Raw genomic sequence first — 26611 nt, 5'->3', positions numbered from 1 at the left:
TTACCGTCAACTATTGATCTTCAAAAAATTCATTCATGTAATATATTTGACACAACCAAGAAGAGAGTTAAGAATTATTCTTCCAGGCGGATGTAGTTAAACAATTCGAAGACCGGCGCGGCTAGTATTCCGAAATTCGGTTCCAAAGTTTGCGGTTATCGGTCGCGATCGATAGCGGTGGATCACGGGGATGGAAGAATGGGTTCTTCCGTCGCGGACCACATTGCCACAGACGTAGAATCTCGAATCCGAAAGTTGGCAACTCTAACGAGGCGATGCACGCCCGTTGGAGGCGGCGCGGCATGGCATCGGGACTCGGTTAATGGCGCCAATTAGCAACGGTTACCGAGGAAAGCTCCGTGGTCGATGACGCCAATTTCGCCATGGTTACCCACCCCCGCCCGCTCCTCGAGCAGCTCATCGACGTAACACAGAGGCGAAAAAGTGGAAGCTTATTTTCGCGCGGAACCGCGTTCTCTTTGCTTTTTCCCGTTCTTCCGTTCTACCATTCGTAGATTTTCCAAGGGACTCGCATGACGAAGACGTTCTTCTCTTTGTGGCACTGGCATTATGCGCGAATTGCCCACCCTCCTCCGTTTAAACCTAATCGCCTGCGAGGAGGACACAGCTGGATACTTCATCCCTTTCCCAAACTTTGTCGAGATTCGATTTGATTCGAATCGAGAGAGAATCGCGATTTCGCTCGACGACCGCACAGTGGGGTATTTGCCCGAAAAACGGGAATAAAATATTGTAGCGTTATTTATGGGCTCAGGGTCATAGAAAAGTAGGTCGTTGGATTCGTCTTGACGCCAGCTATGAGATTATGAAATAAAAAATGTACTTTAACATTTAAAAAAAATCAAAATAATTTTTATTTTTTGTCGGAGAAGAAAGTTCTTTTGAAATTTTAAATATATAATTTTGTACATGTTTCAATACTGTTCAACTTTTATTGGAACCATTTTGTCGTCAGATTATCCGAACTCTTGAATAGTAGTGATAATGATTATGACGATGCTTTGATGACGATGATGTACAGAGTTGAGATAGGTGTACAAACTCTTCACAGATTTCATTCTGTGTTATCATCTGAATTAGTATTGTTATTAATATTTCAACATTACCAATCACATTCTGTAAGTTTTTTTCGATTTCAAAACTTTACTGACGATTTTGGTATACTATTGAACTGAATTGAGCACTCCTTCTTGTACCATTACTAAAGCTTTGCGATCATAGTCCAACAAAAATGTCTTCCGGATTGGAGAGTTATAACTAATTTAAGTAGAAATGAGCGTCGAAAGTGGCGACTTTCTCGTTTCGAAATCGAAAAAAAACTTACAGAATGATTGGTAATGTTCAAATATGAATAACAATATTAATTTAGATGATAACAGTATAAAATCTGTGAGTGAATAAAATCGAGTTTGAAAAAAATATCCTCTCCACTGTAGTAATCTGATCTCGGCTCGGGTATATCGGTGTGAACCACTATGCACTAATGCGACGCGGAGAGTCGCAGTCGTCGGCACACTTCAAAGGCCCGTGCGTCCTCACGATGTAACACCAATATTTAATCTTTTTTGTTATCACTTATTTATTTATGAAACTTTCATCAATATATTCGTGGCATTTTTCTGATTAAAAAAAGACCAAACACGGTATAATTTCAACTGTATTTAGCCTTCCGTCGGGCGCAACCGATCTGAGAGGCATAGCGCGATCATTTAGTATCCGGAAAACACAAGCAACTCAGTCACCCCCACCCTTGGGGAGGGCCAAAAGGGCGGTCCTGCGAGTATAGACGGCACCAAGTGCACTATTTCCCTAACAGCAGTTGTATAAATGAATTTAATTAGCTGTTTATCGACGACGAAAGTTTCGAACGCAAGGAAGGACAGCGTATCGGAAAGAAAGAGACGCGGACAGTCGCCGTTGCAGTACGAAGGCTCGCGCGTGGTCTCGCTTTACACGCGCTGTCCTTCTCTACGTTCTCTACTCGGCCTTTGAAGCTCAAAAAAATAGCTACCCGTCTACGCACGACGCAACCAAATCCTCCCTGAGGCTTTTGCGCCGTGAGAGACATTACTGTAGAATGGAAGGTTGGAAGGAATGTTTAATTTTCGAGTTAAGGGGGTAGTACACCCTCGGATTGTAACTAGAAAGGGACTAGAATCTCACTAGAAAAATGGCTCGAAACATGGGTTTGCGCTCAGACGTTGTTCGACCTTATTTGAGCAAATTGTGGGCTGGGTGAGGGCTCATTCTAAAGAGGAAGGTTAGATGCGGTGCGCTCCAGTCATCTCATAAGTCAAAAAAATCTTTTAGAGACAGAAAAATGCATTGAAATCTGCGGGGTTTATTCTAGATTTTTACTCTACTTTGGGCCCCCATATTATTAGTTATAAACATAATCTCGTTAACCTCATGACTGGAGCGCACTGCATCTAACCTTCCTCTTTCGAATGAGCCCTCACCCAGCCCACAATTTGCTCAAATAAGGTCAAACAACGTCTGGGCGCAAACACATGTTTTGAGCCATTTTTCTAGTAAGATTCTAGCCCCTTTCTAGTTACAATCCGAGGGTGTACTACCCCCTTGAAATAGCTCCGAGTGCAAAGGGTTAATAGGTGAGAGGAGCTGCCCCGGTGATTTCTTTGAAGCAGCGCGCGCCGCGAGCTTTCTTCCCTATCTATTGTACCAGTGAAACCGAGAGGAAACAATGATTCCCGCAACGCCTTCTTCCCACCCTCGATACCCTAAGGGTTAGAGCCAAAGCGCTCGCTAAACGCGAAGGATTGTACATACATTCCGTTCGTTCTAATAGTTGGGCTACTTACTCGGTGGTTTCGAGGTACTGGAAGACCCGGTAGACGGGACGTCGATACATGAAGAGATGGTCCTCGACACGCTCCACCATCATCCTAAAACCACTTCATTCGAAATGGTGGGCTCACTGATCATCACCCACCACTGATCACTGTTCTCATCGGCACTTGACGCGACACTGTTCCAAGATCCTTGTTCCTCCACGCGGAACTCGATGAGGATCGTGTAGCTTCACGATTCGTCGAAGAGATTCACCGCGATCCGAACGTGGAAAACGCGTCTCTCGAAAGAACGGTGCTGAAAGCTCTTCCTTCTCTGTCCGGCGCTGGCTGGACGACGAGCGAGGCTACGAATTCAATGGGATTTCGATGGCTATAGCACTCGATGCACCACTGCCGGCCGGCTCTTCCTTTTCCGGTGCATTCGCTGCGTGTATCGCCGCTTTCGAATCAATACGTCGCGCGGAAAACACGCGCGACAAACGCAGCGGAAAGAGGACTCTATCGTCCGGCCTCTCCGCTAGCGTTGATCAACCCTCGAGAGCGATGTTTTTCATGTTTCCGCGACGATACATCGGACTTTTCTTCGACCCTTTGCCGCGCGACTGTAAATTCGATCGTCGACAGTTAATACTTCACCTACCGGAAGCCTGTTAACGCTTTTATTACCGTGGACGAGATATCTCGCTTATACGATGTCGAAGAAACGATGCCATGAACGAGATATCTCGTCTTCATGATTTTGTCGTGGAATTCTATCGACGAAACATCTCGTGTATCTTTATTACTGGGATGAAGTGTTTTCATTGTAAGTTTGATACAATTACACCAAACATTTAAGTATTGTACAAGGTATTATGACAGTATCATATTCATAGAATGAGAAAAATCATGTAGAATGGAATTATTCTAGCTAGGAAGAAATGTTTAATTTTGGAGTCAAAATAGTTCCGAGAACAAAGGGTTGAAGACATGTCATCGTTGGTGGTAAGTAATTAAAGATGATACATATTAAATACTCCATATTTAGCGCAATTCAAGTTTTCTGTTTATTTTGTATGGAATCCTTGAAAGCATGGTGAAAAGCAGAATGTCAGGAAACAATTTTTACAGAAATATCTGGTATCCTTCCGTCGGCCATTCTTTGTTTCGCAAACTACATATTCTATTGTTGGATGAGATTTCTTTCTGCGAGTTGCATTTTCGTATATTACATCTTCTACATAGATTACAATGGTTCCTCTGCATTTCATACAAAGTACACAATAAGAACTCTAATTGCGCGAAATATGGAGTATTTTATATTTATCACCTTTAAGCACCTCCCACCAACGATGACATGTCTGTACTTGTGTCAAGAATTCTCAAATAAAACATTTCATATCAATAATAAAAGTACACGAGATATTCCGTGCGTAGCATTGTGTTTCTTTGACATCGCGGAAACAAGATACCATATCCATTGGAGTGAAAATTGCTGTACTATTAATCACAATATTGTTTAAGCTATTGAATATGTTGGTATCTAATCGATTAGATACTACGCATTTAGGTATTGCAAATATCAATTTCATATCCATAAAATGAAGAAAAAATCCTGTACAATGGAATTATTCTAGCTAGGAAGAAATGTTTAATGTTAAATTAATAGGATTTTCAATAATTGTGCTGTGTGCCAAAAGGAAGAATAGAAATTTTCTTCTATATTATACACTTTCAAACGAAATGATTGCATGTGGTATTATATCAATTTCATATCCACAAAATGAAGAAAAAATCATATACAATGGAATTATTCTAGCTAGGGAGAAATGTTTAATTTAATGTTAAATTAATAGGATTTTCAATGATCGTGCTGTCCCAAAAGGAAGCACAGAAATTTTCTTCTACATCATACACCTTCAAATGAAATGATTGCATGTGGTATTATATCAATTTCATATCCACAAAATGCAGAGAAAGTCATATACAATGGAATTATTCTAGCTCGAAAGAAATGTTTAATTTAATGTTAAATTAATAGGATTTTCAATGATCGTGCTGTGCCAAATGGAAGCAAATAAATTTTCTTCTACATTATACACCTTCAAACGAAATGATTAGATGACGTTCTCAAGAGTGACTTGTCAGTTCGCAATTAAAATGGCTGTTGCCGTTGAAGGCTCCATTAAAAATTGTTCAACCCCACGAACCTCTTAAAAATAATTCCCTAATTACCGGTCGGTGACGTGTTAAAAATCGTCGAACGAGACACAAATCGCCGAGGTCTCTGGAGGCGGCGATACAAAACTACGGAAGACAGCGTTCCCGGACAAAGGAAATGCGGGTGGCTTCTTTCGCACGTGTCCGTGCGCGATATTTGGGAGCAATGGCGCGCGGCTTGCCGCCTCCCGAGCCTTGCAACGATAACATTGCGAGGCAGGGGGTCGACGAACTTCCGAGCGTTGAAGTTTAAAAGTCCGAGTTTGAATAGGGTTTCGCCGGTAGGTATCGCGAAGCGTGACGGGAATTCCCTGTCCCTTATCGCACGGTTCTCTCTCCGTCTTCTCGCGCGTTGCACGGTGCAACCAGCAGCGATAGGAACAGCGATAGCGATCTCGCGTGCAGTTGTCTCTATGTACGTGCCGCTAAACGGGGGCCTGACCTAACCTACCCCAAACGAAGGAAGCGCGCAGGGGCACCGCCTAAAAGCCGGCTGCCATGCCGGTTGCAGGCGGCTGCAGTCCCTGCAGCACGGCAGCAGACCGGCCGCCTGCGAGCCACTGCGCCGCGCCGCAGTGCAACGCGTCCGCCCCCTTTTGTCCCGTCCATCCACCACCCCCCGGCTCGCCTGGCCGTCAACCCCTGTCTGCCACGTAAATTCCCTCGGATGGAACGTAAACACGAAGCATTTCCGGCCCGGCGTTGATCTCCGCACCGCACAGTGATCGATTCCTCGATTCTAGCTGGACAAAATGGTAAATTTGATCAACTTCAGATATCTTCGCTGCCGTTCTATTTTGTTCACGAACATTAATTTATTACGACGATAATACGGTGCTAAAGTTTTGCCTGTGCGAAATACTATAAATAAGCGAAGGTAAGTATTTCATTTTTACATATCGGTATAATTTTATTTTGCCGTGTAAATCATATACAACAGGTTAACTAATAATATTATCTAAGAAGAGGTCAAATAGTATAGCTTAGTTTTCCCGGACTCGGCCGGACTTGGTTCTTTGATAGTTTTGAAGAATACTGATTTCAAAACAATGATACTAAATATCGTTGACCGGTTTTGCCCCGTTTGTCATTTATATCATTTCTTAGAAAAGACATGGAGTATGCCACTATTTCATGTGGTATTGAAATTGACGATAGAAAGTTTACAGAATATGTACTTCAGACTGCGAGAATTACACATATGACAATTATAATTTATAATAATTTAGAATATCCACCTTTGTGTCATGCACATTCCTTATTATAATTTTGTAATTTTGTATTATATTTTTGTAGAACTTCATCTAATTTTTAAATATGAGTTGAGATTAATTCTTTCCATTTTGTGTATTGTTTATTCACCTATTTAAACAAAAACTATAAAATATTTAATTTATGTTATTTTCACAAACGTTACAATTAATTGTTATATTTGTCCATTTTAAATAAATGATATAATTCGTTTAAATTCATGTAGTTTTTATACACTTGTCACGATTTCTGAGAAATAAAGCGTTATTACAACAAGAGAACACAAAAATTTGAATTTTGTCCACCTAGAATCGAGGAATCGATCACTGTGCACCGGTGAATGGCCCGGAGATACCGTTTCGATGCGCCCGTCTCGCAACGATACACCGCAAGGACCGTTGCCGAACAAAGGCCGACCTACCAGTCAACCTCTTCTCCAAGATTAAACAGCCTGCCCGGGACCCAATTTGCTAATGCGACGGACCAACAAACAGAAAACTCTGTCCGAACCATCAGAAATCCTCAACGAAAACGATGAAACTTCGTTTCCCGCAACGAATAAATCCAGTAGCGCGTTAAAACTAGTTGGGGCCTTGGGCAAAGTAGAATTTCGGGGCCCTAACTAAATAACTTTATGAGAAGAACGTAGAATTTGGATCTTGGTTTGTGTTCGGGGGGCCCCGGGCATTTGCCCAACGCGCCACCGAATAAATCCCATTACGTCGAACCGATGCAGAGCGAAATCGTATCGCCGAACTTCGCAGAGACTCCCGGTAAGGTATGCAGCCTATTTCAAGATGGACACCACCCGCGTCTGCCTGCAGTCTCCGCAAGGCCGACCACCGCAGCGTTGCTCCCGCCTCTCGAGGTAATTAACCTCCGCGAACCTTCGGCGACATCGAGGAGAAATGAGATAGGGGTACGCGTTCGGGGAGCACGGAGAAAATCCCGAACGCGACAGCCTAATTCTGGATCGTTCGATCGGCGCTATCGATCGGATAGATAGATAACTACGTTCCGGGAACGCTTGAAGCAGCGGATCTAGAGTTAGGGGATCGGAGAGCGTAATTTTTTCGAGAGGACCTCGCTCGAGGGGCTCGGCAAGGGCTGTAAGCCGTCGGAGCTTTGAGGGGTTGAAGCAGCAGCGGGCTGCGTGCTATCAATTACTTCGGCGATGTGATTTTAGAGAGATCTTTTTTGTGGATGGCCACCGGCCAGCGACGCCGACGCAACGGTCGACGCTAACGCGTTTACCGCCATTCGACGCGGAGCGCGGGCAACACTGTCAACTTCTGGCCGCTGTCGTAGAGATCGTTTTCGTGCGAGAACAACAGTGTTCCGAAGCAAGCGCGAGAAGCCGCAGAGGATGCAGAGAGCAAAAGCCACGCGGGACGATTTTCCAAAACGCAGTCCCGGTGTCGCGGTGTCGACGACCGAATCAAGGTCGTGCAACCTTGACACGGCGCTTCGAAATCTTCCTCCACTCCTCGTCGCCCGCTCCGTACTTCACCTTCGCAGCGATTCGGCGGGTCAGCACAGCACGGGGCGTCGCGTCGATCTCGCAAGCTCTCCCAGGCTTTCGGAAAAAGCCGGTGCGCGAATCACAGGGGTTGTTCACCCCGCGGAGAACCTTTGTCCTCGACCTCCGTTCACGCTCGGCGAGGGATAGTCCGTGTTCCCCGCGCTCGTTGAAACAGCAGGCCTAGAAGACGACACCGTCGAAGCACACGAGGAGTCGAAGCACAGGTTTAGGGTCGCGGAAACGCGGCTCTCCCCGTGACCTTGCGGTTACACTCGGGATAGACGAACGAACCGGCGACCGTGAACCGCGAACTACAGTCGGCGGGGTCGCCGAACGCGAATAGAGTCCCAGACGGGAAATCGAAAACGAGGCGCCTAGCAACAGCGTGTCGCGAGAACGACGCGCGTTCGTCTCCTCGGGGTTGCGTCAGGTATACGTTTTGCCGGTTCAAGGGGAGCAGGCGCTTTGCTGGGTGCGGCAGGCTGCGCCGCGACGCCCGGCGTCCCTCCCGCCGAGCCCTGTCTCTCACTCCTTCTCTTCCTCTCGCTACCGGTTTCTCTCTGTTTCCCTCTCTCCCTTTCGCTCTCTCCCCTGCCGTGTCTGTCTATCACCCTATCCTTCCCCTGCGTCCTCGGCTGCCGGCGTCCACCCTCGTTTCCGAGGCCGACTCTACCCTCCTGACACGGCGGAGCAGCCCCCGCGCGCGCCGGCAAACGCCAGAGCAAGTACACGAGCAAACCCACGAGCGCCCCATGAACACCAACGTTCTCCTGTCCCTAGTCCTATTTGTATGAGTGTGTGTGTCCATACCCCGCGAGCGCCGCCGTCAACCGAGTAACCACCGTCCACGGACCTCGCAGTATTTCATAGCGTCGCTCGAAAATATTTGCCAGCTACCCCAGATACCGAGGAAATCGTCCCCAAAAGATCGCTACATTTTTCACGAGCGAATCGGAAGCTTTTTCCAGAATGAAAATGGAAACTCGTCTCTAGCTCTTAACCGTGCGAGTTTCAAGACCTCTTTCGTTTCGAAACTATGGTGTTTTTTTTTAATTTTCAAGACAGGCCCGCTGAGAAATGTTTGAAACAACTGCTAGTATTTTCTCTCTAACTCTTGACAATATCAATTTGAGAACCTCCGTGGGTTTTGATTTTATTCGGTCGAATAAATAATATAATAATTGACACGAATCTACAAAACGTATTTTATTAATTTTTAATATAGACCCACCTAAAATTGTTGTAAACAACTGCTAGTATTTTCTCTCTAACTCTTGACAATATCAATTTGAGAACCTCCGTGGGTTTTGATTTTATTCGGTCGAATAAATAATATAATAATTGACACGAATCTACAGAACGTATTTTATTAATTTTTAATATAGACAAACCTAAAATTGTTGTAAACAACTGCTAGTATTTTCTCTCTAACTCTTGACAGTATCAATTTGAGAACCTCCGTGGGTTTTGATTTTATTCGGTCGAATAAATAATGTAATAATTAGACTGCGGATCTTTATGCATTTATAGCTTCAACAAATGTTCAAAAAATGCTAGAAAATGAAATTCCACAGAATTCAGACTACTACTACTGAAGATAACATTTCACGTGATTCCACTTTCTTACAATTTGCCTACAAAAATTGAAAATTGCATGAACATCCGCAGTCTAATAATAATTAACTAGAATCTACAAAACGTATTTTATTAATTTTTAATATAGACCCACCTAAAATTGTTGTAAACAACTGCTTGGATTTTCTCTCTAACTCTTTACAATATTTTCAGAACCTCCTTGTGGTTCGATTTTATTCGGTCGAATAAATAATACATATAATAATTGACACGAATGTACAAAACGTATTTTATTAATTTTTAATATAGACCCACCTAATATTGTTGTAAACAACTACTAGTATTTTCTCTCTAACTCTTTATCATGTAAATTTGAAGCCCTCCTTGATTCCCAGGGTGTCCCAGATAATTCTCTTTTTTTTCAAAATGTCGAGAATTTATATATAACTCTAATGTGCTAAAAAAGAAACAATTCCAACTTCTTTGCACTTTTTTAAAAATTAAAATAATAAATTACATTACTTATATGCAAAAATAATTTTTTCAGCATTCCAGAGGAAGCACTCTTTCCAATAATCTGAGAAAAGAAATGTTTCCAACAAAAGTTGAACAGAATTTAACCATCCGCAAACGTCTATGTAATAAAACTTCGTAGACCATTTTTTTCTCGACAGAAAATGAAGATCATTTTGATATTTTAAATATCAAGATGCACTTTTGATTTTCTAATATTATACCCGACGTTAAAATAGTTTAAAAACACAGTGTATACAGAGATAAAGATTTGACAGTTTTAGACAGTACGCAAAAATTTTAGTTTCGTTGCTACTTCAAGTACAAAGACATTTTGTTAAACAGGAATAAGGATATTCGACTGGATATTATTGTTATAGATAAAGTTATTGTTCATAATAAAGAATATAATCCCTGAAACAACGGAGCACTCATTATCAGCGACCAAAAACCAACTACCCCGACTTCGTAGACGAGTTGGTGTTCGCCCTCCGCGCAAGAAGCCGCGCTTTTTCGCCGGGGGTTGTACTTCCTCTGACACAAACTTTGCCGAGAGACTGACTGCTCTATTTATGCGCTTCCGCGAGCGTGCTCGAATGTGGGGCGGCGTTTCCGCGATTCGTGCCAACTTCCACGTTAGGGTTGCATATTTCACGCGCAGAAAGGGATCAAATGGGAAACCGTCGCGGCGGTCTAGAGTCTCCGAGAACCAGGGTTGCCACCTATACGGTTTTCGAGACTCCAGGGTTTAAAACAAATCGGACTGCGATTTTACTCGAAAAATCTTTGGGTGTTGTAGAAAAAATGGGATAGTAATAAATTATAATGTTGTGTACTGTGTGTGTGTGTGTTTTCAATGTTTTAAGTGTTTCATTATAAATAGACAGCGGATTTTATGCATTTATGACAAAAATGAGCAGATGTAATTTCAAACAGTAAGAACATCAGAAGAATTTAGAAATACCATTTTATTATTTTCAACTTACTAAACATATCAGGGAAGAAAACTAATTTCTACTTCAGTCCAGTTTGTTGCAAATCAGGCAGAAAATTTTTATCTTGCATAAAGATCCGCTGTCTAATCATACATATCATTTCAAAAATAAATAATTTGGAAATTTTGGCAGAATCTCGAGAAGATTCCTCAAAGTTACGAGTTCTTAGTTTTGAAAACTGACATTTTTAAATTTTCAATTGTTTACGCTTCAAAGATTTTCACACTTTTTTCTCGCAAAAATGTTCGAGTTCCTCGAAGGGAGACATTTTTATTTGCAAAAATGTCCGCCGCGGGTTAGGTTATTAACGAAAAAGAAGTTATTAACGAAAAGCACCCGTCTGGCTCGGCGGCAGGTTCCACTGAGCGTAGCGTTGGCGGTGGGCCGCGGTGAAGCAGTGAACAAGAGAAGAAGCAGAAATTGATTTAATTAGAACTCACTTTCATGTATATCCGCAAACGCAGTTGCTGCTTGGAAAGTTACTGGACCATTGGGAGACGAACTGCACGGTTGGTGGTAGATCCGGACTTCCACTTTCACTTCAAACACACTATTAAAACTACTGACTATTGAAAACACAAATATCAGCAAGCGTGAGCTTCGAATTGACAAATATTTAGAGATGTTCTCTTTACCGTGGTTCGAACGACACTGATTTTACACAAAATTTTTTCGAAGAATTTAGGGAGGGGATGACACATGTCAGACAAAAAATATGACACGAGAGAGACCGCTGTAAGACTTTTCCTGCAAATTCGTACGTACAGGCGACAGGTAACTGTTCAAAAAAAAAAAGGTCTGTCCTTTTATGAACAATAGGTTTATGAGTTTCTATTGTCCTACACCGTCCTTAAGAAAGTTTCTAAAGGAAGGACAGACGATATTTTGCCATATGACTGCCATGAATTCTTACAACGGCCCCCCCCCCCTTGCCTTGTTGTTTGTCTGACCACCCGGTCGTTTGACATTCATAATCCCCTCCCTAAACTCTTCGGAAAAATCTTGCGCAAAATCAGTGTCGTCTGAACCGCGATAGAGAGAATTTCTCTAAACACTATTGTCAATTCGAAGCTCGCGCTTGCTAATATTTGTGTTTTCAATAGTAAGCAGTTTTAATAGTGTGTTTAAAGTGAAAGTGAAAGTGCGGATCTACCACTAGCTGTGCAGTTCGTCTCCGAATGGCACAGTGACGCATATTTCGAAGCAGCAACTGCATTTACGGATATACATGTGAGTTTTAATTAAATTAATTTCTGCTCCTTCTCTTGTTGATTGCTTCACCGCGGCGCGACACCAACGCTACGCTCAGTGCAACCTTGTAGACAGCGGATCTTCATGCAAAATAAAGGTTTTTATGTCAATTACAACAAACTAGAGTGAAATAGAGATTTATTTCCTTTCTTAATATGTTAAATAGGTTGAAGATAATGTAACAGTATCTTAAAATTTGTATAATATGTTTACTGTTTTAAATTACGCCTAATAATTTTTGACATAAATGCATAAAGATCCACTGTCTACTTATTAGAATAAGATTAAATACGAGATTCGTCGACGTATCCACCGCGATTAGATATTACCGATTTCACTAATCGCGCGACAATCTTTCTATTAATATTTTATTATTAGTATTTTTTTATTATTTTTTATTTTGTATCGAGAAATTCTCTGGATTCGCTCTGTACCTTAGAAACGAAACAAAGTGAAATTTAAATCCTTTCAAGCAGCGAAACGGTTCCACTAGAGATTTCGTATTTGTGGATTTGTAGATTATATTATTGCATTTTCATTATATTGGATGATTGCATAAGTTCGTGCCCGATTTGAAAATAGAATTCAATGGTTAAATTTTAAAGGATACAACTTCATTAATCAATTATAGAAAATTTAACCATTTTTTAATTTTAATTTAACTAATCTTCAACCAATCTTTAAATTTTAACCATTGAATTTTGTTTTCAAGTCGGGCACGAACTTATGCAATCATCTGATATAATTTTATATAATTTGTATCAATAATTACAAGTGATAAAATTGTTCTAAATAGTTTTCTTTAACTTAAACTGCGTTTTGGTAGAAATTACACTTTTACTGCTTTACTGGTTTGAATTGCATCTACCCATTTTTGTAATAAATGCATAAAATCCGGAGTCTAGTGACGAGATAGCAATCCTGCCGAGAATTTTTTCGCTCAAGGATCGTCGTCGCTGATTTTGTGCTGCAACCGAAAAATCGCGCACGGTACGATCGATTCCAAATTTCATTAGTCGGCTATTCCGCGATCGTTAGCCGATGCTCGAATTTCGACCCGATGCTTGCGAACATCTCTGCGGCCGCGGAGGAGTCATCTGAGCGTAATACGAGTGCCGGAAAAATATTCCAGTAGCCAAGAAACTTCAAACGACAGGCTGGCCAGCACTCGACGCTCGACGCGGTGGCCGTAAGTTCATTTGCAGCCTGGACCACCGAATGGCGGATCTCGGGCCATTTGCAAAATTAGTTTCCCAGTTGGCCAAACTATCGGAATCGATTCTCACCGGGTCCGGACGACCTCGAACACGTTTCCGGTTAATCGTTGCGGCACAGTGTTCGATGCAATACTTAAAATTCCAATTTTCTTGTTTTCTTGCAACCCCCCTCCCTAAAAAATGTTTTTTCTAGCCCTAATAATTAAAAATATATTGGGTTGGCAAGAAAGCAATTTCGGCATTTTTTTTTTTATTCAAGCAAAGAACTTTCATGAATGATGACGACCTGAAGTCGCACACTTGGATCAGTTTTTTTACTATGGGGACCAGAAGTTTTATAAACGCGGAACAGAGTTGTGCTGATGCAATTACATTGTAATTCAATTGCGCAATTGAATTACATTGTATTTCAATTATACGTACAGTAATTCGATTACGTCGTAACTGAATTGCATGATTCAAACCTTTCAATTAATTCAATTACTAAGTATTTTAATCAGATGTGTAATTGAAATACAATATAATTGAAATACAATACATATAATTAAAATACAGCTCTCCAAATTATAGCCCAGAACTTTGAAGAAGTGCGATATATTTTTATGTTTTTCTTTCATTTGTGCATATAATACTTGTTTGCTGTCTGGGCGTAGTTTCTATCCCTCGTCCTCGTCCATAATACGTAACGCTATTTCATGTTTACGATTGAAATTGAAAAAATGTGTAACGCAGAATTTATTTCTGTTCAGATATTATAAATTTATAAATAATAAACTCCTTCTGTTCGAAGACTGCGGATCTTTATGCAAAATAAAAAATGTTTGCATTGCTCGAAAGACACAGGAGCCAAATAAAAATTTCACTCTTCTTTTAATTGTCTTATTAAAGTGAAACCTTTTCAATACCTCCACTGATTTAAATTGTACGTACCCAGTTTTGTCATAAATGCATAAAATCCGCAGTCTACCGATGATAATCGAACCGCGGATATTTGTTTCGGGAATGAAAACGAAAGCTGAAATGAAGATCACACAGGACCGAAGATCGGCGTCCGATCATTCTCGTTTCCCTTTCATTCGATCGACGCGCCACGTCATAGATCCTCGATAATGTCGAACGTCGGGGGATGTTTCTCTAACTAACCGGTCCAGCGGATATTCGAAAACTTGTGGAGAAGTCGTTAACGATTTCCGATGAGATCGATGCGTATCGAGTGGTCGGCGGATCTCGATGCGTTGTCGGCAGCTTGGTGCCCGAAAATTTTCGAGGGGTTGCAGATAGGGGTAGGCACATGCGTATAGGGATGGATGTTCGCTAGCCGTTGCGGCGCAGCCACGGAATATTCCGTGCTTACAGGAAGCATAGCGGCCCGTGAGGGTTTATGTATAGAGGGTTGCAGCACTCAAGGGTCGTTGAGCAAAGTCAGGGGTGAGAGCCGAGATCCAAAGTCCGCTCCACTTTGATAGACCAGCCTCTTTGTTATTCCGTTGATCGTGAAAATAGTCGGATTAATCGACTCGTCCCGAAGCTAGACTCGCGTCTCGCGTACGACTGTTTTCTCAGCCCGTTCGCGAACGTCGTTTGATTTTATTCAAATACAAATACCCAAATACCACTGCTAAATTAAATATGTTTCTTCTATCGATCGTATTTGCTGATAATAAATTTTTTAATGTTTTCGGCGCAACGGTTCGATCGTTTATTACGAATTATAAAGCAACTTTGCTAATTGTCAAACAGAATCAACGTTTCCATCCCAGTTTGGATCTTTCTCAAGATTCATTTGAATCGCGTCTGTCAATTAAATATGTTGTGTTGTAATTTTGGAAAAGACAGAAATATTAAATGATTGATTGTAAGAAAAATTGTTCATAAAGACACACTCACTTGCTTTGGGGAAAATAAAGATAAATGTGCGACACGTGTGCTGCGTGCGTCGTACATGCTTGTCATGATACTGATGTACGAACGTATTTGAAACCGATCTAGGTTATATCAATCGATGTAAGGCGGTAAATTTGAAAAGTCATAATATGTTCTTAAATCCACTCTTACGAATATACCTTCGTGGTAACTCGTTATTAACTTTCACTTTCATTTGAATCAAATACATACATTCAATTGTATGTGAGGGAACAGTTGATGACAAAAGTATAGTTTATTGGAAAATTCATCATAGACCATTAAATTAAATCTGTGACAGTGTCTCGAGATTTCGATATGAAATCTGCATTTCTTTCGTGTTTTTACCACGTTTTTATTTTTTACATGCAGAGTTTGCAACGGAAAAATCTGGAAATGATACCTAATATGTGGCTTGGTGTCCGAAACGTGTCAGATTTTTCTCAGAATTTTTAATTTTCAATAAATAGGGAAAGTGGGCCAAAAACTGATTTTTCGATTTTTCTCAATAACTACCCTTACAGATGAAATAGGGGGCTGAAACTTGGCAGAGAGGGTTTTTGGGTAGGCTATCGAATGGTCCAAGCTCGATTAAAATCCCGCCGTGGGTACAAGACCCACTTTATTCGAAATTTTTATTTAACGATCGTACAAGCGTTACGAGATGATCCGCGCGAACAACGGCCAGGTGTGATTAATCCTTTTCGCAGGCAATTTAATTATCCCTGAGAGCGGGGCTCGGCCGTCGGTGGAGCCGAGAAGTTGCGCGGAGCATCGAATCGCGGCGGAAATCGAGTAGGGACGCGGACGGCGCGAATCTGTTCCGCAAATACAATTTCCCGGCGAAAGGGAGCACGGTCGACGTAATCGGGACGATATTAAATTCTTCGGTGAATCGCCTCGATGATTTTTCCTCGCACGAGAAATCGGAATCCCGTCGTCGGTTGTTCGTCGACGTCGTCGCCCCACTGTCGTCGGCGGCCGAACAACGTTTATCGTGGGGGCGGAACGGGCCAGATATCGGCGGGTTTCATCGGGTGCAGATACTTAAGGGGAAATGAAGAAGCGGACCACGGACGGCCACATCCGTGGTATCCACAGTGGCCCAGAAAACAATTTTTCATGTTCGATATTTCGAGAATATTTGTTTGCCGCGATATTACTAGACTGAGGATCTTTATGCAATATAAATAAATTTAATAGTTTATATCTCCTAAACGCATAGGCTTTTTAAAATTATTTTGTAAATGTTGCATTGTCATCCAGTCCTGAGATATGTTTGAAATTTCAAGTCTCTAGCTCACCGGGAAGTTAGTTTAAAATCAATTGCAAAATTTGTACCGAACAGACAAACAGACAAGAAAGCGAGCTAATAAAAACGTGGTAAAATTGTCTGCGTCTACTGCAAGGGGCTGGAGCCAGATAAACAGTTAACCCTTAGCACTCGAGTGACGATTCTGACTCACCACTAAACATTGCTGTATCAGTAATGTAAAATAATTGTTACATTATGAAATTATTTCATATCAAATACATTACTAAACATTTGTGTATTGCATGATCAAAAATTGTATAGAATGAAGTATTCTAGGTTAGAAGAAATGTTTAGTTTTCATGTTAAAATAGTTTCGAATGCAAAGGGTTAATTCCGACATTAATCATTTTAACATGTGTTGGGAATAATACATTGGCATTCTTAAATTATTTTAATATTTTTTCTGTTTTAAATTGTACTTGCTCATTAAAAACCCTTAATTATGTGTAGACTGCGGATCTTTACGCAAAATAAAAAATGTCTACATCAATTGGAAAATACAGGGACTACCTGCAAAAATTTTTCTTCTTCTAATTATCTTATACTGTTGAAACTAATACACTGATGCCTTTCAATCTTTTTAAAATGTTCACTGCTTTAAATTGTACGTACTTATTTTTGTCATAAATGCATAAAATCCGCAGTCTAATTATATGGTTCAAAGTAAAAGTAGACGTTTTATATCAGAAAGCAGGTTTTGATAATGATCTTGTACGTGTTAGCAATCCGATTTTAAGCATTTTATCATCCACAATTTATATGCAAACATAATTTCCTCCAACTTTTCCGTGGAAGCACTCATTATCACGATTTTTCAAGGGTTTCCGATAATCTGAGGGAAAACTGTTTCCAACGAAAGTTGAACAGTATTTAAACGTCCACAAACTTCTATATGAAATTCCGAAAAAAATGTTTTTTCGACAGAAAGCAAAGATCATTTTGATATTTTGAATATTAAAATACATTTTTGATTTCATAATATTATACCTGACGTTAAGAGGAATTCAACGAACCACTATTTTATGACTAGACTGTGGATTTTATGCATTTATAACAAAAATAGGTGGATGTAATTGAAAACAGTAATAACATTGGGACGATTTAAGAACATCCATATGTTATTTTTTCAATTTCTTAGAATTGTTAATGATAGGAAGACATTTTTATATGGTTGTCGCATCTTGTAATTGAAGAAGAATATTTTTATTTCACATAAAGATCCGCGGTCTAGTTATGACTATTACATGACTATGACCATTTATAGTAAAGATGAATGGGAGAAAAACAAAATTGTAAACGCATTAGATCAATTTAAGAATGTTGTTACATTACTTGCGACTTGTTAAGATTATTGAAAGACGAAATACATCGTTATCTAGCTTCCATATCTTACAAGTGACTTGGAAAAATTTTATTTTGCATAAAAATCCGCAGACTAGATATGACCTTAAGCCCATAAATAACAGTATAATAGTTTTTTTCGCCAAATTCCCCGCTGTGCGTGGGCAAGACAGAGGAATCCACCGCATCGGACTGCGTCGACAGGGTCTCGGGGTTCGTTTCCAACGCGAATTCTTTTCTCTCGTCGCGTCGGTGTTCGCGGCAGCTGTCAGCTACGAGGCCTCCGACCAACCACGGATCGATAATTCAACGTTCTCACGAGCCCGATCCACAGAGAAGGAAACGACGAATGGACACAGGGCCGGGATGAGAGATGAAGAGAGAAGCTGGAAGCATTCGGCCTCCTCGCGGCGCGTACGCGTGGAAAAAGGGAGACGGAGATGCGTGGGGAAAAAAGCGAGCCCTCTCTCATGCTAATTTGCATCGGGAATACGTATACACCAAGAGAGAGGAGAGAGAAAGAGTGGATCCCTTTCTGCCGGAGCACGTATCAACAGGGGTATCTAACGGTGAACGAGGGTCGAAACGGCGAGGGTAACGATAATGCGTGGCTCGGAAACCTGCCTCCAAACTCCACACCCATCGTTTAACTCGTATATTAAATATTAGGCGGTCCCACGGCCGCTGTGGTTTACTCGCACCCTCTAGACCGCAGCCGAAAGACGATTAGAGATTATTAGACGAATATTAATTTATATATTATGATTAGGCAAATATACGAGCGCTACGGTGAGTACGATTTTTCCAATGCGGAACAGTGTTCGATTTACTGGATAGAAGTGATAAATTCGAAATCTTGCTTCGCTAAATATTTTTGACGAAATCTAGTTCTTAAAACTACCCTCAATTTTTACTGAATATACTAATTTGTTGCTGAAACCGTAAACTTGAAGTTGAATGGAAAAATCAAGAAATTTCTTCAAAGTATCATTGGCATAGCATTCGTTCTTGAAACTGATTTTTATATCCAGACTTCAGTACTATGTACAGTATTTTATCGATAAAATTCCCCAACACGGGTCTGCCCAGGGTCATTTATACGCCAGGGATACTATTCTTCGTGTTTTGCCGGACGTAGAGAAGGACAGCCGAACTCTAGAGGCCTCGGTCGCCGAGAAGTGTAAACATAACTAATCCGATGACAAACTTCTTTATTTTTTTATGGAACTTTCACCAGCATATTCGTGGCATTTTTCTACTGCGATATGATACCAAACACGATATAATTTCGACTGTATTTAGTGGTTTAATTGACGATGAAAGTTTCGGCGCAGGGAGGAACAGCGCATGGGAAAGAAAGAGACACGGAAAGTCGCAGTCGCCGGCACAGTGCAAAGAACTTCCCATACGCTGCTCCTCCTTGCGTTCGAAACTTTCATCGTCCATTACACGAGTAAATTTCATCGGAATTATATCATATTTGGTATAATTTTGCATTAGAAAAATGCCACGAATATGTTGGTGAAAGTTCCATAAAAAAATAATGAAAAATAATGAAGTTGTGAGATTCGGATTACAAGTGTGGTCTCACCGATATACCCGAGCCGTATGAGTCATACTTCTCGGCGACCGAGGCCTCTCGAGTTTCGCGGCCCCTCAAGGGGGTACACCCCGCAGTAATAAGGATAATAGTTCTGGGACATTTATCGGCCAGACATAAAATCCTAGTAAAATTATGTTTTGGATCAATTTTTACGAGGAATATGAAAATCTGATATAAACATTTTACACGAAAATGTTACTTTAGAAAGAAGTCCATTATCCTACATAATTAAAACTGTTCCTATAAACTGCGAAAAAATGTATTTAAACAGAATTTACCCAGTAACTCTATGATATAATCAATTGCAATAACCAAGAATCACCAAAACTTTCTATTTAATAAAAGACTGAAATTATTTCATCTTTTTTCACAATATTTGATTTTTTTTATCAACTGTTAGATCTTTATATGCTCTTTAAGAAAGAGGTCTTCGATGGAAAATGTATTAGTGTAGGAGTTATTAATATTGTCCCGAAATATCCTGCGCGGCGGATCGATCGCGAATCGGCGTCGACGTAATTTTTCCCCGCGTTCCGCGGCCATTATTCCGAATCGGACGCGCATCGTACAGGATGCTGGCGCGTCAAGATTACGTACGTGCCGGGAATTCTGGGATAAGCCTGGGGAACCGAAAAAATTCCTCTCGTCGTGTCGTCTGTCGTCTGTCGATCCGGCTCCGGAAGGGAAACTTCAATTTCCTTGGTCTCGATCGTCAAACGTTACGAGGAAGAACCCTAGCATGTAGCATTTATGGTTGGCCAATCAATTAGGAGTTCATTGGTACATATATGGTTGGTGGTTTTGTCTACAAATCCCCAACATACAGGGTGTCCCAAAATTCCTTCAACAGCCGGAAATGGGAGGTTCCTGAGATCACTTGAAGCAACATTTTCCTTTGCAAAAATGTTATCCGCGGCTTTGTTTAGGAGTTATTAACGAAAAACACGGACCAATTAGAGCGCGACTGACTGTGCCAATTCGTGTTTAAGTCGCGATCTGATTGGTCCGTGTTTTTCGTTAATAACTCCTAAACAAAGCGGCGGAAAACATTTTTGCAAAGGAAAATGTTGCTTCAAATGATCTCAGGAACCTCCCATTTCCGGCTGTTGAAGGAATTTTTGGGACACCCTGTATAGGGCCTACGACAAAAATTCACAATAATTTACCAGCGAATATGCAACGTTGGGCCTACAATGATTATACTAGTTGGTTAATGAACAAGAAATTTACGTATGATAATACTACATTGGCCCGACCAATGTTAACCAACATTTAAATATCGTACGTCTTGCAGACGTTAGAAACCTTGCTACTTGTTAATTATTGGGTTGGAAAGAAAGTAATTTCGGTATTTTAAGGTGAAATAGAGCCGAATTCTTTTATTCAAGCAATGAACTTTAACGAATGAGATATTTTCCCTTTTGTTCGATGATTTTTTGCCAAAAAAGAATAGATACGAAAACATTGGCGAAGTTTCCGTTTACGTCCGTGCTCAGAATTGGATGAAATTTTGGGAATAGGTTCTCTTTTTTGACTAAAATGATGATTGAGCACGGACGTAAACGGAAACACAGCTAAAATATTTTATTGATTAAAGTTCCTCGCTTGAATAAAGAAATTCGGTTTCATTTCACCTTAAAATACCGAAATTACATTCTTACCAACCCAATATGGGCCGTCAGTTGGCCATCGTGACTTCAGTCACATCACAAGTGATGTTGGCCCACCTGCATAAAAGAGACGGCATTTCTAACGCTTCGCCAACCAATATTGCAACGAAGGCCCAACAAAATGGCAACCATAAATGGTACTAGGGAGAGGTAGAGAGTAACAAGGAATCCTTCGCGCAGCTTCGTGGTCACGGGGTTTCTTTGGGAAGCGATCGTCGTTACGTTCCAGGGGTTTCGACCACGGGAAACGCGTCGGGATTTTTCCACGGTAGAGTTTCCTCGGTAATTACACGAGCGGATGCACAGTGCGGCCTTGAACTTCGAACCAACGTGACGTGCGACGTGCACGGGAACACGCATGGTCGGACTTGCGCAGCCGGCATCCGGTCCGCGACCGGCAATGAGCAACCAGCGATCCTCCGCTTCTGCTGTCACGGTGCCACGCGTTCCTTATCGCGCGCCAGCCTTTCCTGCCTCGCTCGTTTTATTATTATTCTGCGGGCTAATTAACGTGGACGAGCCGCTTCTGTGGACGAGGCCCTGGGAACGACCCTAATTGTCTGTGGGTTTTCAAAGAGTTCCCCTCGATCTCGAAGATTCCGCGGAGATATTTTTCCACGCGCATCTAAGCTAATCAAACATCCTACGCATCAGATGCGGCTGTATTGATGTCAACTTATCTGGTGTAGGGCTGTTAGTTCGAAGATTCGAACGGAAACTTCCGAAGTATCGAAGCGATTTTCGAAGGCTACGCCCCCTCGACCCGGCCGCGCGTATCGCTCCCCGTGACGATCCTAGCGATGCGAAATTGCGAACAGCACGTCCAAACTTTCGCATCGCCGACGCTCACGTTGTAACATTGTAACGCATTTTAGAAAATGAGTGTCTTCATTCGCGCAGATTCTACTTTTTTCGCTTCTTATCTACTGATAATACCGCGCCTGTATTACAACAGTTTTGTACATGTACCTCTTTGCTAGGGAAGGACCCCAAGTGTCCGACTTTGATTTTGATAATCTTTTGTGAGATGATGGTATATGGAACCCTAATTATGTATGCAAAATATTAGGCGTAGTTACTCAATAGTTTTAAAGGTATAAACAATTGAACTTTCACGTAACCTGCTTACACGGCTAATGGAACTTCGAAACTGCAAATGATGCAAAGATTAATTGTTCATATCTTTAAAACTATTGTGTAACTACACCTAATATTTTGCATACATAATTAGGGATCCATATACCATCGTCTCGCAAAAAATTATCAAGATCGAAGTCGGACACTTGGAGTCCTTCCCTTGTTAGTTATACGTTAATTCTTTTTGTTATTCTATTGTAAATATTTGTGTAAAAGGACCTCGGTCCGTTTATAATCAATATAATAATAATAATAACTGGAAACGAATCGAACATATCAAACAAATCGTACAAATCGAAGGTTTGAAGTTCCGAAGGTTTGTAGTTTCGAAGGTTTGGAGTTTCGAAGGTTTGGAGTTTCGAAGGTTTGAAGTTTCGAAGGTTTGAAGTTTCGAAGGTTTGTAGTTTCGAAGGTTTGTAGTTTCGAAGGTTTGTAGTTTCGAAGGTTTGAAGTTTCGAAGGTTTGAAGTTTCGAAGGTTTGTAGTTTCGAAGGTTTGAAGTTCCGAAGGTTTGTAGTTCCGAAGGTTTGAAGTTTCGAAGGTTTGAAGTTTCGAAGGTTTGAAGTTTCGAAGGTTTGAAGTTTCGAAGGTTTGAAGTTTCGAAGGTTTGAAGTTTCGAAGGTTTGTAGGTTCGAAGGTTTGTAGTTTCGAAGTTTCTGAAATCGGACCTTCGAAATCTTCGACCTTCCAAGGAAAGTACCAGCCCTAATCTGGTGTCATTGTAACGGGGAGGTCTCGATCTAGAACGCCTCGGATCGGAAAAGTCGCGAAGCGGAATGACGTTTTCGCCAGCTAACGAACCGATAAGAAAAATCGGATCGCCTCGGAAGAGAACCCGTTAAAATCGAAATCAACGATCGCTCGTGCCGGGCGTTGATGGTCGATGCACGCGCTGCACCACGGTAGGATGCACCTGTGCCGTACTCGACACTGTTTGCATTTCAAACATCGCGGAACTACCGTTCACGAGTTATCTGCCGGCGGGAGGGAACGGGATAACGAACCAGAAAGAAGGAAGAACACACAGAAAGAGAGAGAGAGAAGGAGAGAGACTGAACACACAGCAAAGCAACAGAAACGGAATAATCATGAAGTTAAACGTTAATTGTATTTATAAATAATGAGTATTGTTAAAAACGCTCCGACATGGGCCCGCTTATTTTCGCTCTAGATTCACGATTTAAGATGAAATAAAACCCAAATTTTCTATTCAAGCAATGAACTTTAGTCAGTGAAATATTTTTCATTTTGTTCGATGATCTTTTACTATCTTTCTGGTAGCTTCATAATTCCGCGCTGATAAAACTTCAACATTTTCGCAGAATTTGGTTTTATTTCACCCTAAAATACCGAAATTACTTTCTTGCCAACTTCGACGACCCCTGTGGCCTCAATCTTCTTATTTCGAAATAGACATCGTCGTCTTATATCGGAATGAAATTGTACATATTGACGGTCGCTCTTATCCCCACCGCTACGGGGCACGAATAACCCCAGCATAGGAAGGGTTGGTACTAGAACTAACGAGCACTAAACGCAATTGGTATACGTTGCCTTATGATAATGACAAAATTGCATTTATTTAGATTTCGCAGCAGTTTTCTTTAAATATGTACTTCAATAGAGAAGTTCACTAAAAGAATTTCTCAGAAAAATGTATTTATAATTTTCATATTTCTAAAAGAACGAATCAGAAGCAAGTTATTTTGACTCATCCGGTAGTTCTAGCGATAATTCGGAGCTTCGATGAGCCGGACCGCGAAAGGAATCGTGGGAAAACCCACGAGCAACTGGAATCGAGAAGAAAAAAGAAAAGCAATACGCATCGAGAAGGAAAATGAAAAGCAATTCGACTCGAGAAGAAAAAAGAAGAGCGATTCGAATCGAGAAGAGAAAAGAAAAGCGATTCGAATCGAGAAGGAAAGAGAAAAGCGATTCGCCTCGAGAAGAAAAAGAAAAGCAACTCGAATCAAGAAGAAACAAGAAAAGCGATTCCAATCGAGAAGAAAAAGAAAAACAACTTGAATCGCGAAGGAAAAAGAAAAGCGATTCGAATCAAGAAGAGAAAAGAAAAGCGATCCGAATCGAAAATAAAAAAGAAAAGCGATATTCGAATCAAGCAGAAAAAGAGAAGCGATTCGAATCGAGAAGAAAAAGAAAAACAACTTGAATCGCGAAGAAAAAAGAAAAGCGATTCGAATCAAGAAGAGAAAAGAAAAGCGATCCGAATCGAAAATAAAAAAGAAAAGCGATATTTGAATCAAGCAGAAGAAGAGAAGCGATTCGAATCGAGAAGGAAAAAGAAAAGCAATTTGTCTCGAGAAGAAAGAAGAAAAGCAACTCGAATCGCGAAGAAAAAAGAAAAGCAATTCGAATCGAGAAGAAAAATGATCGGCGTGTACGGGGTATGTCGGACACCGGTGGATTAGGGTGTTGCATCGTTCCATAAATGTCCTCCTATTTATCGTGGCACAGCGTGTACAGCTGCGGGGACCTCGGACTGGTCCGCCGCGATAGCACAGATGATAAAGCTGGTTGCGTCGCGTGCATCGCGTAAGAGCAGAGAAGCGATTCCGTTGTTTCCGTCGCTGCACCGCTGCACCGCGCGATGCAGCGTAAATAAAACGAGAACGGGCGGAGGATCCGCGCGCTCGTAACATGCCTGACGATCCACGGACAAAAGTATCTCCAAGTTCATCGAACCAGGCGAGGAGCGCGCGACTACACCGGAACACGCGATCAACGCGCAACAGACAACACAAGAGAAGACAAAAGACAGAAGACAAGCGCGCGACACTTCATCGGGAATGCGCGATGAACGACGACACTCGCATGCTAGCGCGTGCACTTTCACGCGCGCTTTACACGGGTCACGTGCCGCAGATACTTGTCGGTCGCTTCCCGATCCATGGATCGCGGAACGCTTCAGGCTTGCGAGCGGATCTCTCATTGAAATCGATCGGACGTCGATAGACTTCGTCGGAGTCAGAATCGAATAAAATTAGTCGATTTTCCCACTCCGCCTTCTCCCCTTCCACTATCCTAGTGTTTCCCAAAGTTTCGACTTCTGTAACTATAACCCTTCTATAACTGTCCCTCCCTCCATCCAAAAATCAATTTTATTTCATTCTCTCAAAGTGTAAGTGTTCTCAGCAGGGTTCAAAATAGAACACATTCGCTACCAGCGTTTGTTTCGTTGCTTACCTTCCTTGTTCGAAAGTTTTATTAAATGCAACGTACCCAATTTTGAAGTATTAAAACAGTTTAGCAGAAGAAATTCACAGATTGTCTGAAAATTATGCATTCTATTATGACTAAACGACGAAGTACATAAAATTAATTTGGCTGTTTTTAAATAAACTGTCAGAGTTGTCACATATTTGTGACGGTGGTAGCGAGCATGTTAACATTGGTAGGGTTTAAGGTGGTAGACTCATTTACAGGATTGCACAGATGCAGGATGCGCCATTTCGCAAGAAGCGCGTGAGATTCGAGAATTTCGAGGAAGAATTTCGAATGATCGCGCGGTGTATCACTCTTTTCGGACCCGTGTGATTTTGCCGTTCGCCAATCTCTGAATCGTCGATATATGTATAATCGGTCGTCGTACGCGACGGAAAGCCGTGCGAGGACGGACGCGCCGTATCGCGACACTTCCGGTCCCGAGTACGCGCAGCCCCGGTGCACACCGGTGCTTGTGGAACCAGGAGTACGTGCCATCTCGCAGCCGAGCCCTGATAATTAATTATGCGGCGAGCATATTCGGCGAGTGACGAAGGTGGTCCGTCTCGCGTCGCATCCTGCTCCATTTCCTTTCCCGACGTTCTTCGCCGAGGCGACACGCTCGAAGAATCGTTTATCCTTTGTCGGACCGGACCCTCTTTCTCGCTAGTTTCAATTTCGTAAACGAATAGGACGAACACGTTCCTTCGAAGGTCGAAGATTTCGATTTCAGAAATTTCGGCGGTGATGAGAATCGAAGTTTCGAAGACTTCGAACCTTCTGTTCGAACATCTCTTCGAAAACCTCGAAACCTCGAAACTTCGGAACCAGTGGCGCACCCAGGGGGGGAGCCAGGGGGCCAAGTCCCCCACCAAGAAAAAAATGTTCAGCTTCCAAAATTAAAATCGCGGAATAGCCCTGGGTACCGTTGATAGATATTTTGGCTTAAAAAAAAGGTCATCACGCAAAACCTAGGGCTGGGTTCAACTCGCCCCCCCCCCCAAGATTACATCCTGGGTGCGCCACTGTTCGGAACCCCAAAATTTCGAAAGCTAGAAACATCGA

General features: G+C 41.7%; 1 protein-coding gene across 7 annotated transcripts in view; it reads right to left on the bottom strand.

Moving 5' to 3' along the window:
• Fak (protein tyrosine kinase 2 Fak) overlaps positions 1-26611 on the bottom strand; it is a 75413-nt gene that overhangs the window by 32923 nt on the left and 15879 nt on the right. For 2 of the 7 annotated variants that reach the window (XM_076440697.1, XM_076440695.1), the window contains exon 2: positions 2844-3178. The exons of 2 other annotated variants lie outside the window; for them this stretch is intronic. In XM_076440697.1, the coding sequence (XP_076296812.1) occupies positions 2844-2926 (83 nt within the window). In that variant the 5' untranslated portion in view covers positions 2927-3178. Of the gene's footprint in view, positions 1-2843; positions 12804-26611 lie in introns of those variants that run through there. 3 more of the 7 variants (XM_076440696.1, XM_076440694.1, XM_076440693.1) reach the window with 3 other exon arrangements.

This window comes from Lasioglossum baleicum, chromosome 16 (assembly GCF_051020765.1).
Source record: "Lasioglossum baleicum chromosome 16, iyLasBale1, whole genome shotgun sequence".
Lineage (NCBI taxonomy): Eukaryota > Metazoa > Arthropoda > Insecta > Hymenoptera > Halictidae > Lasioglossum > Lasioglossum baleicum.
Note: the sequence above shows the minus strand (reverse complement) of the source record. Positions and strands in the feature narration are given on the sequence as shown.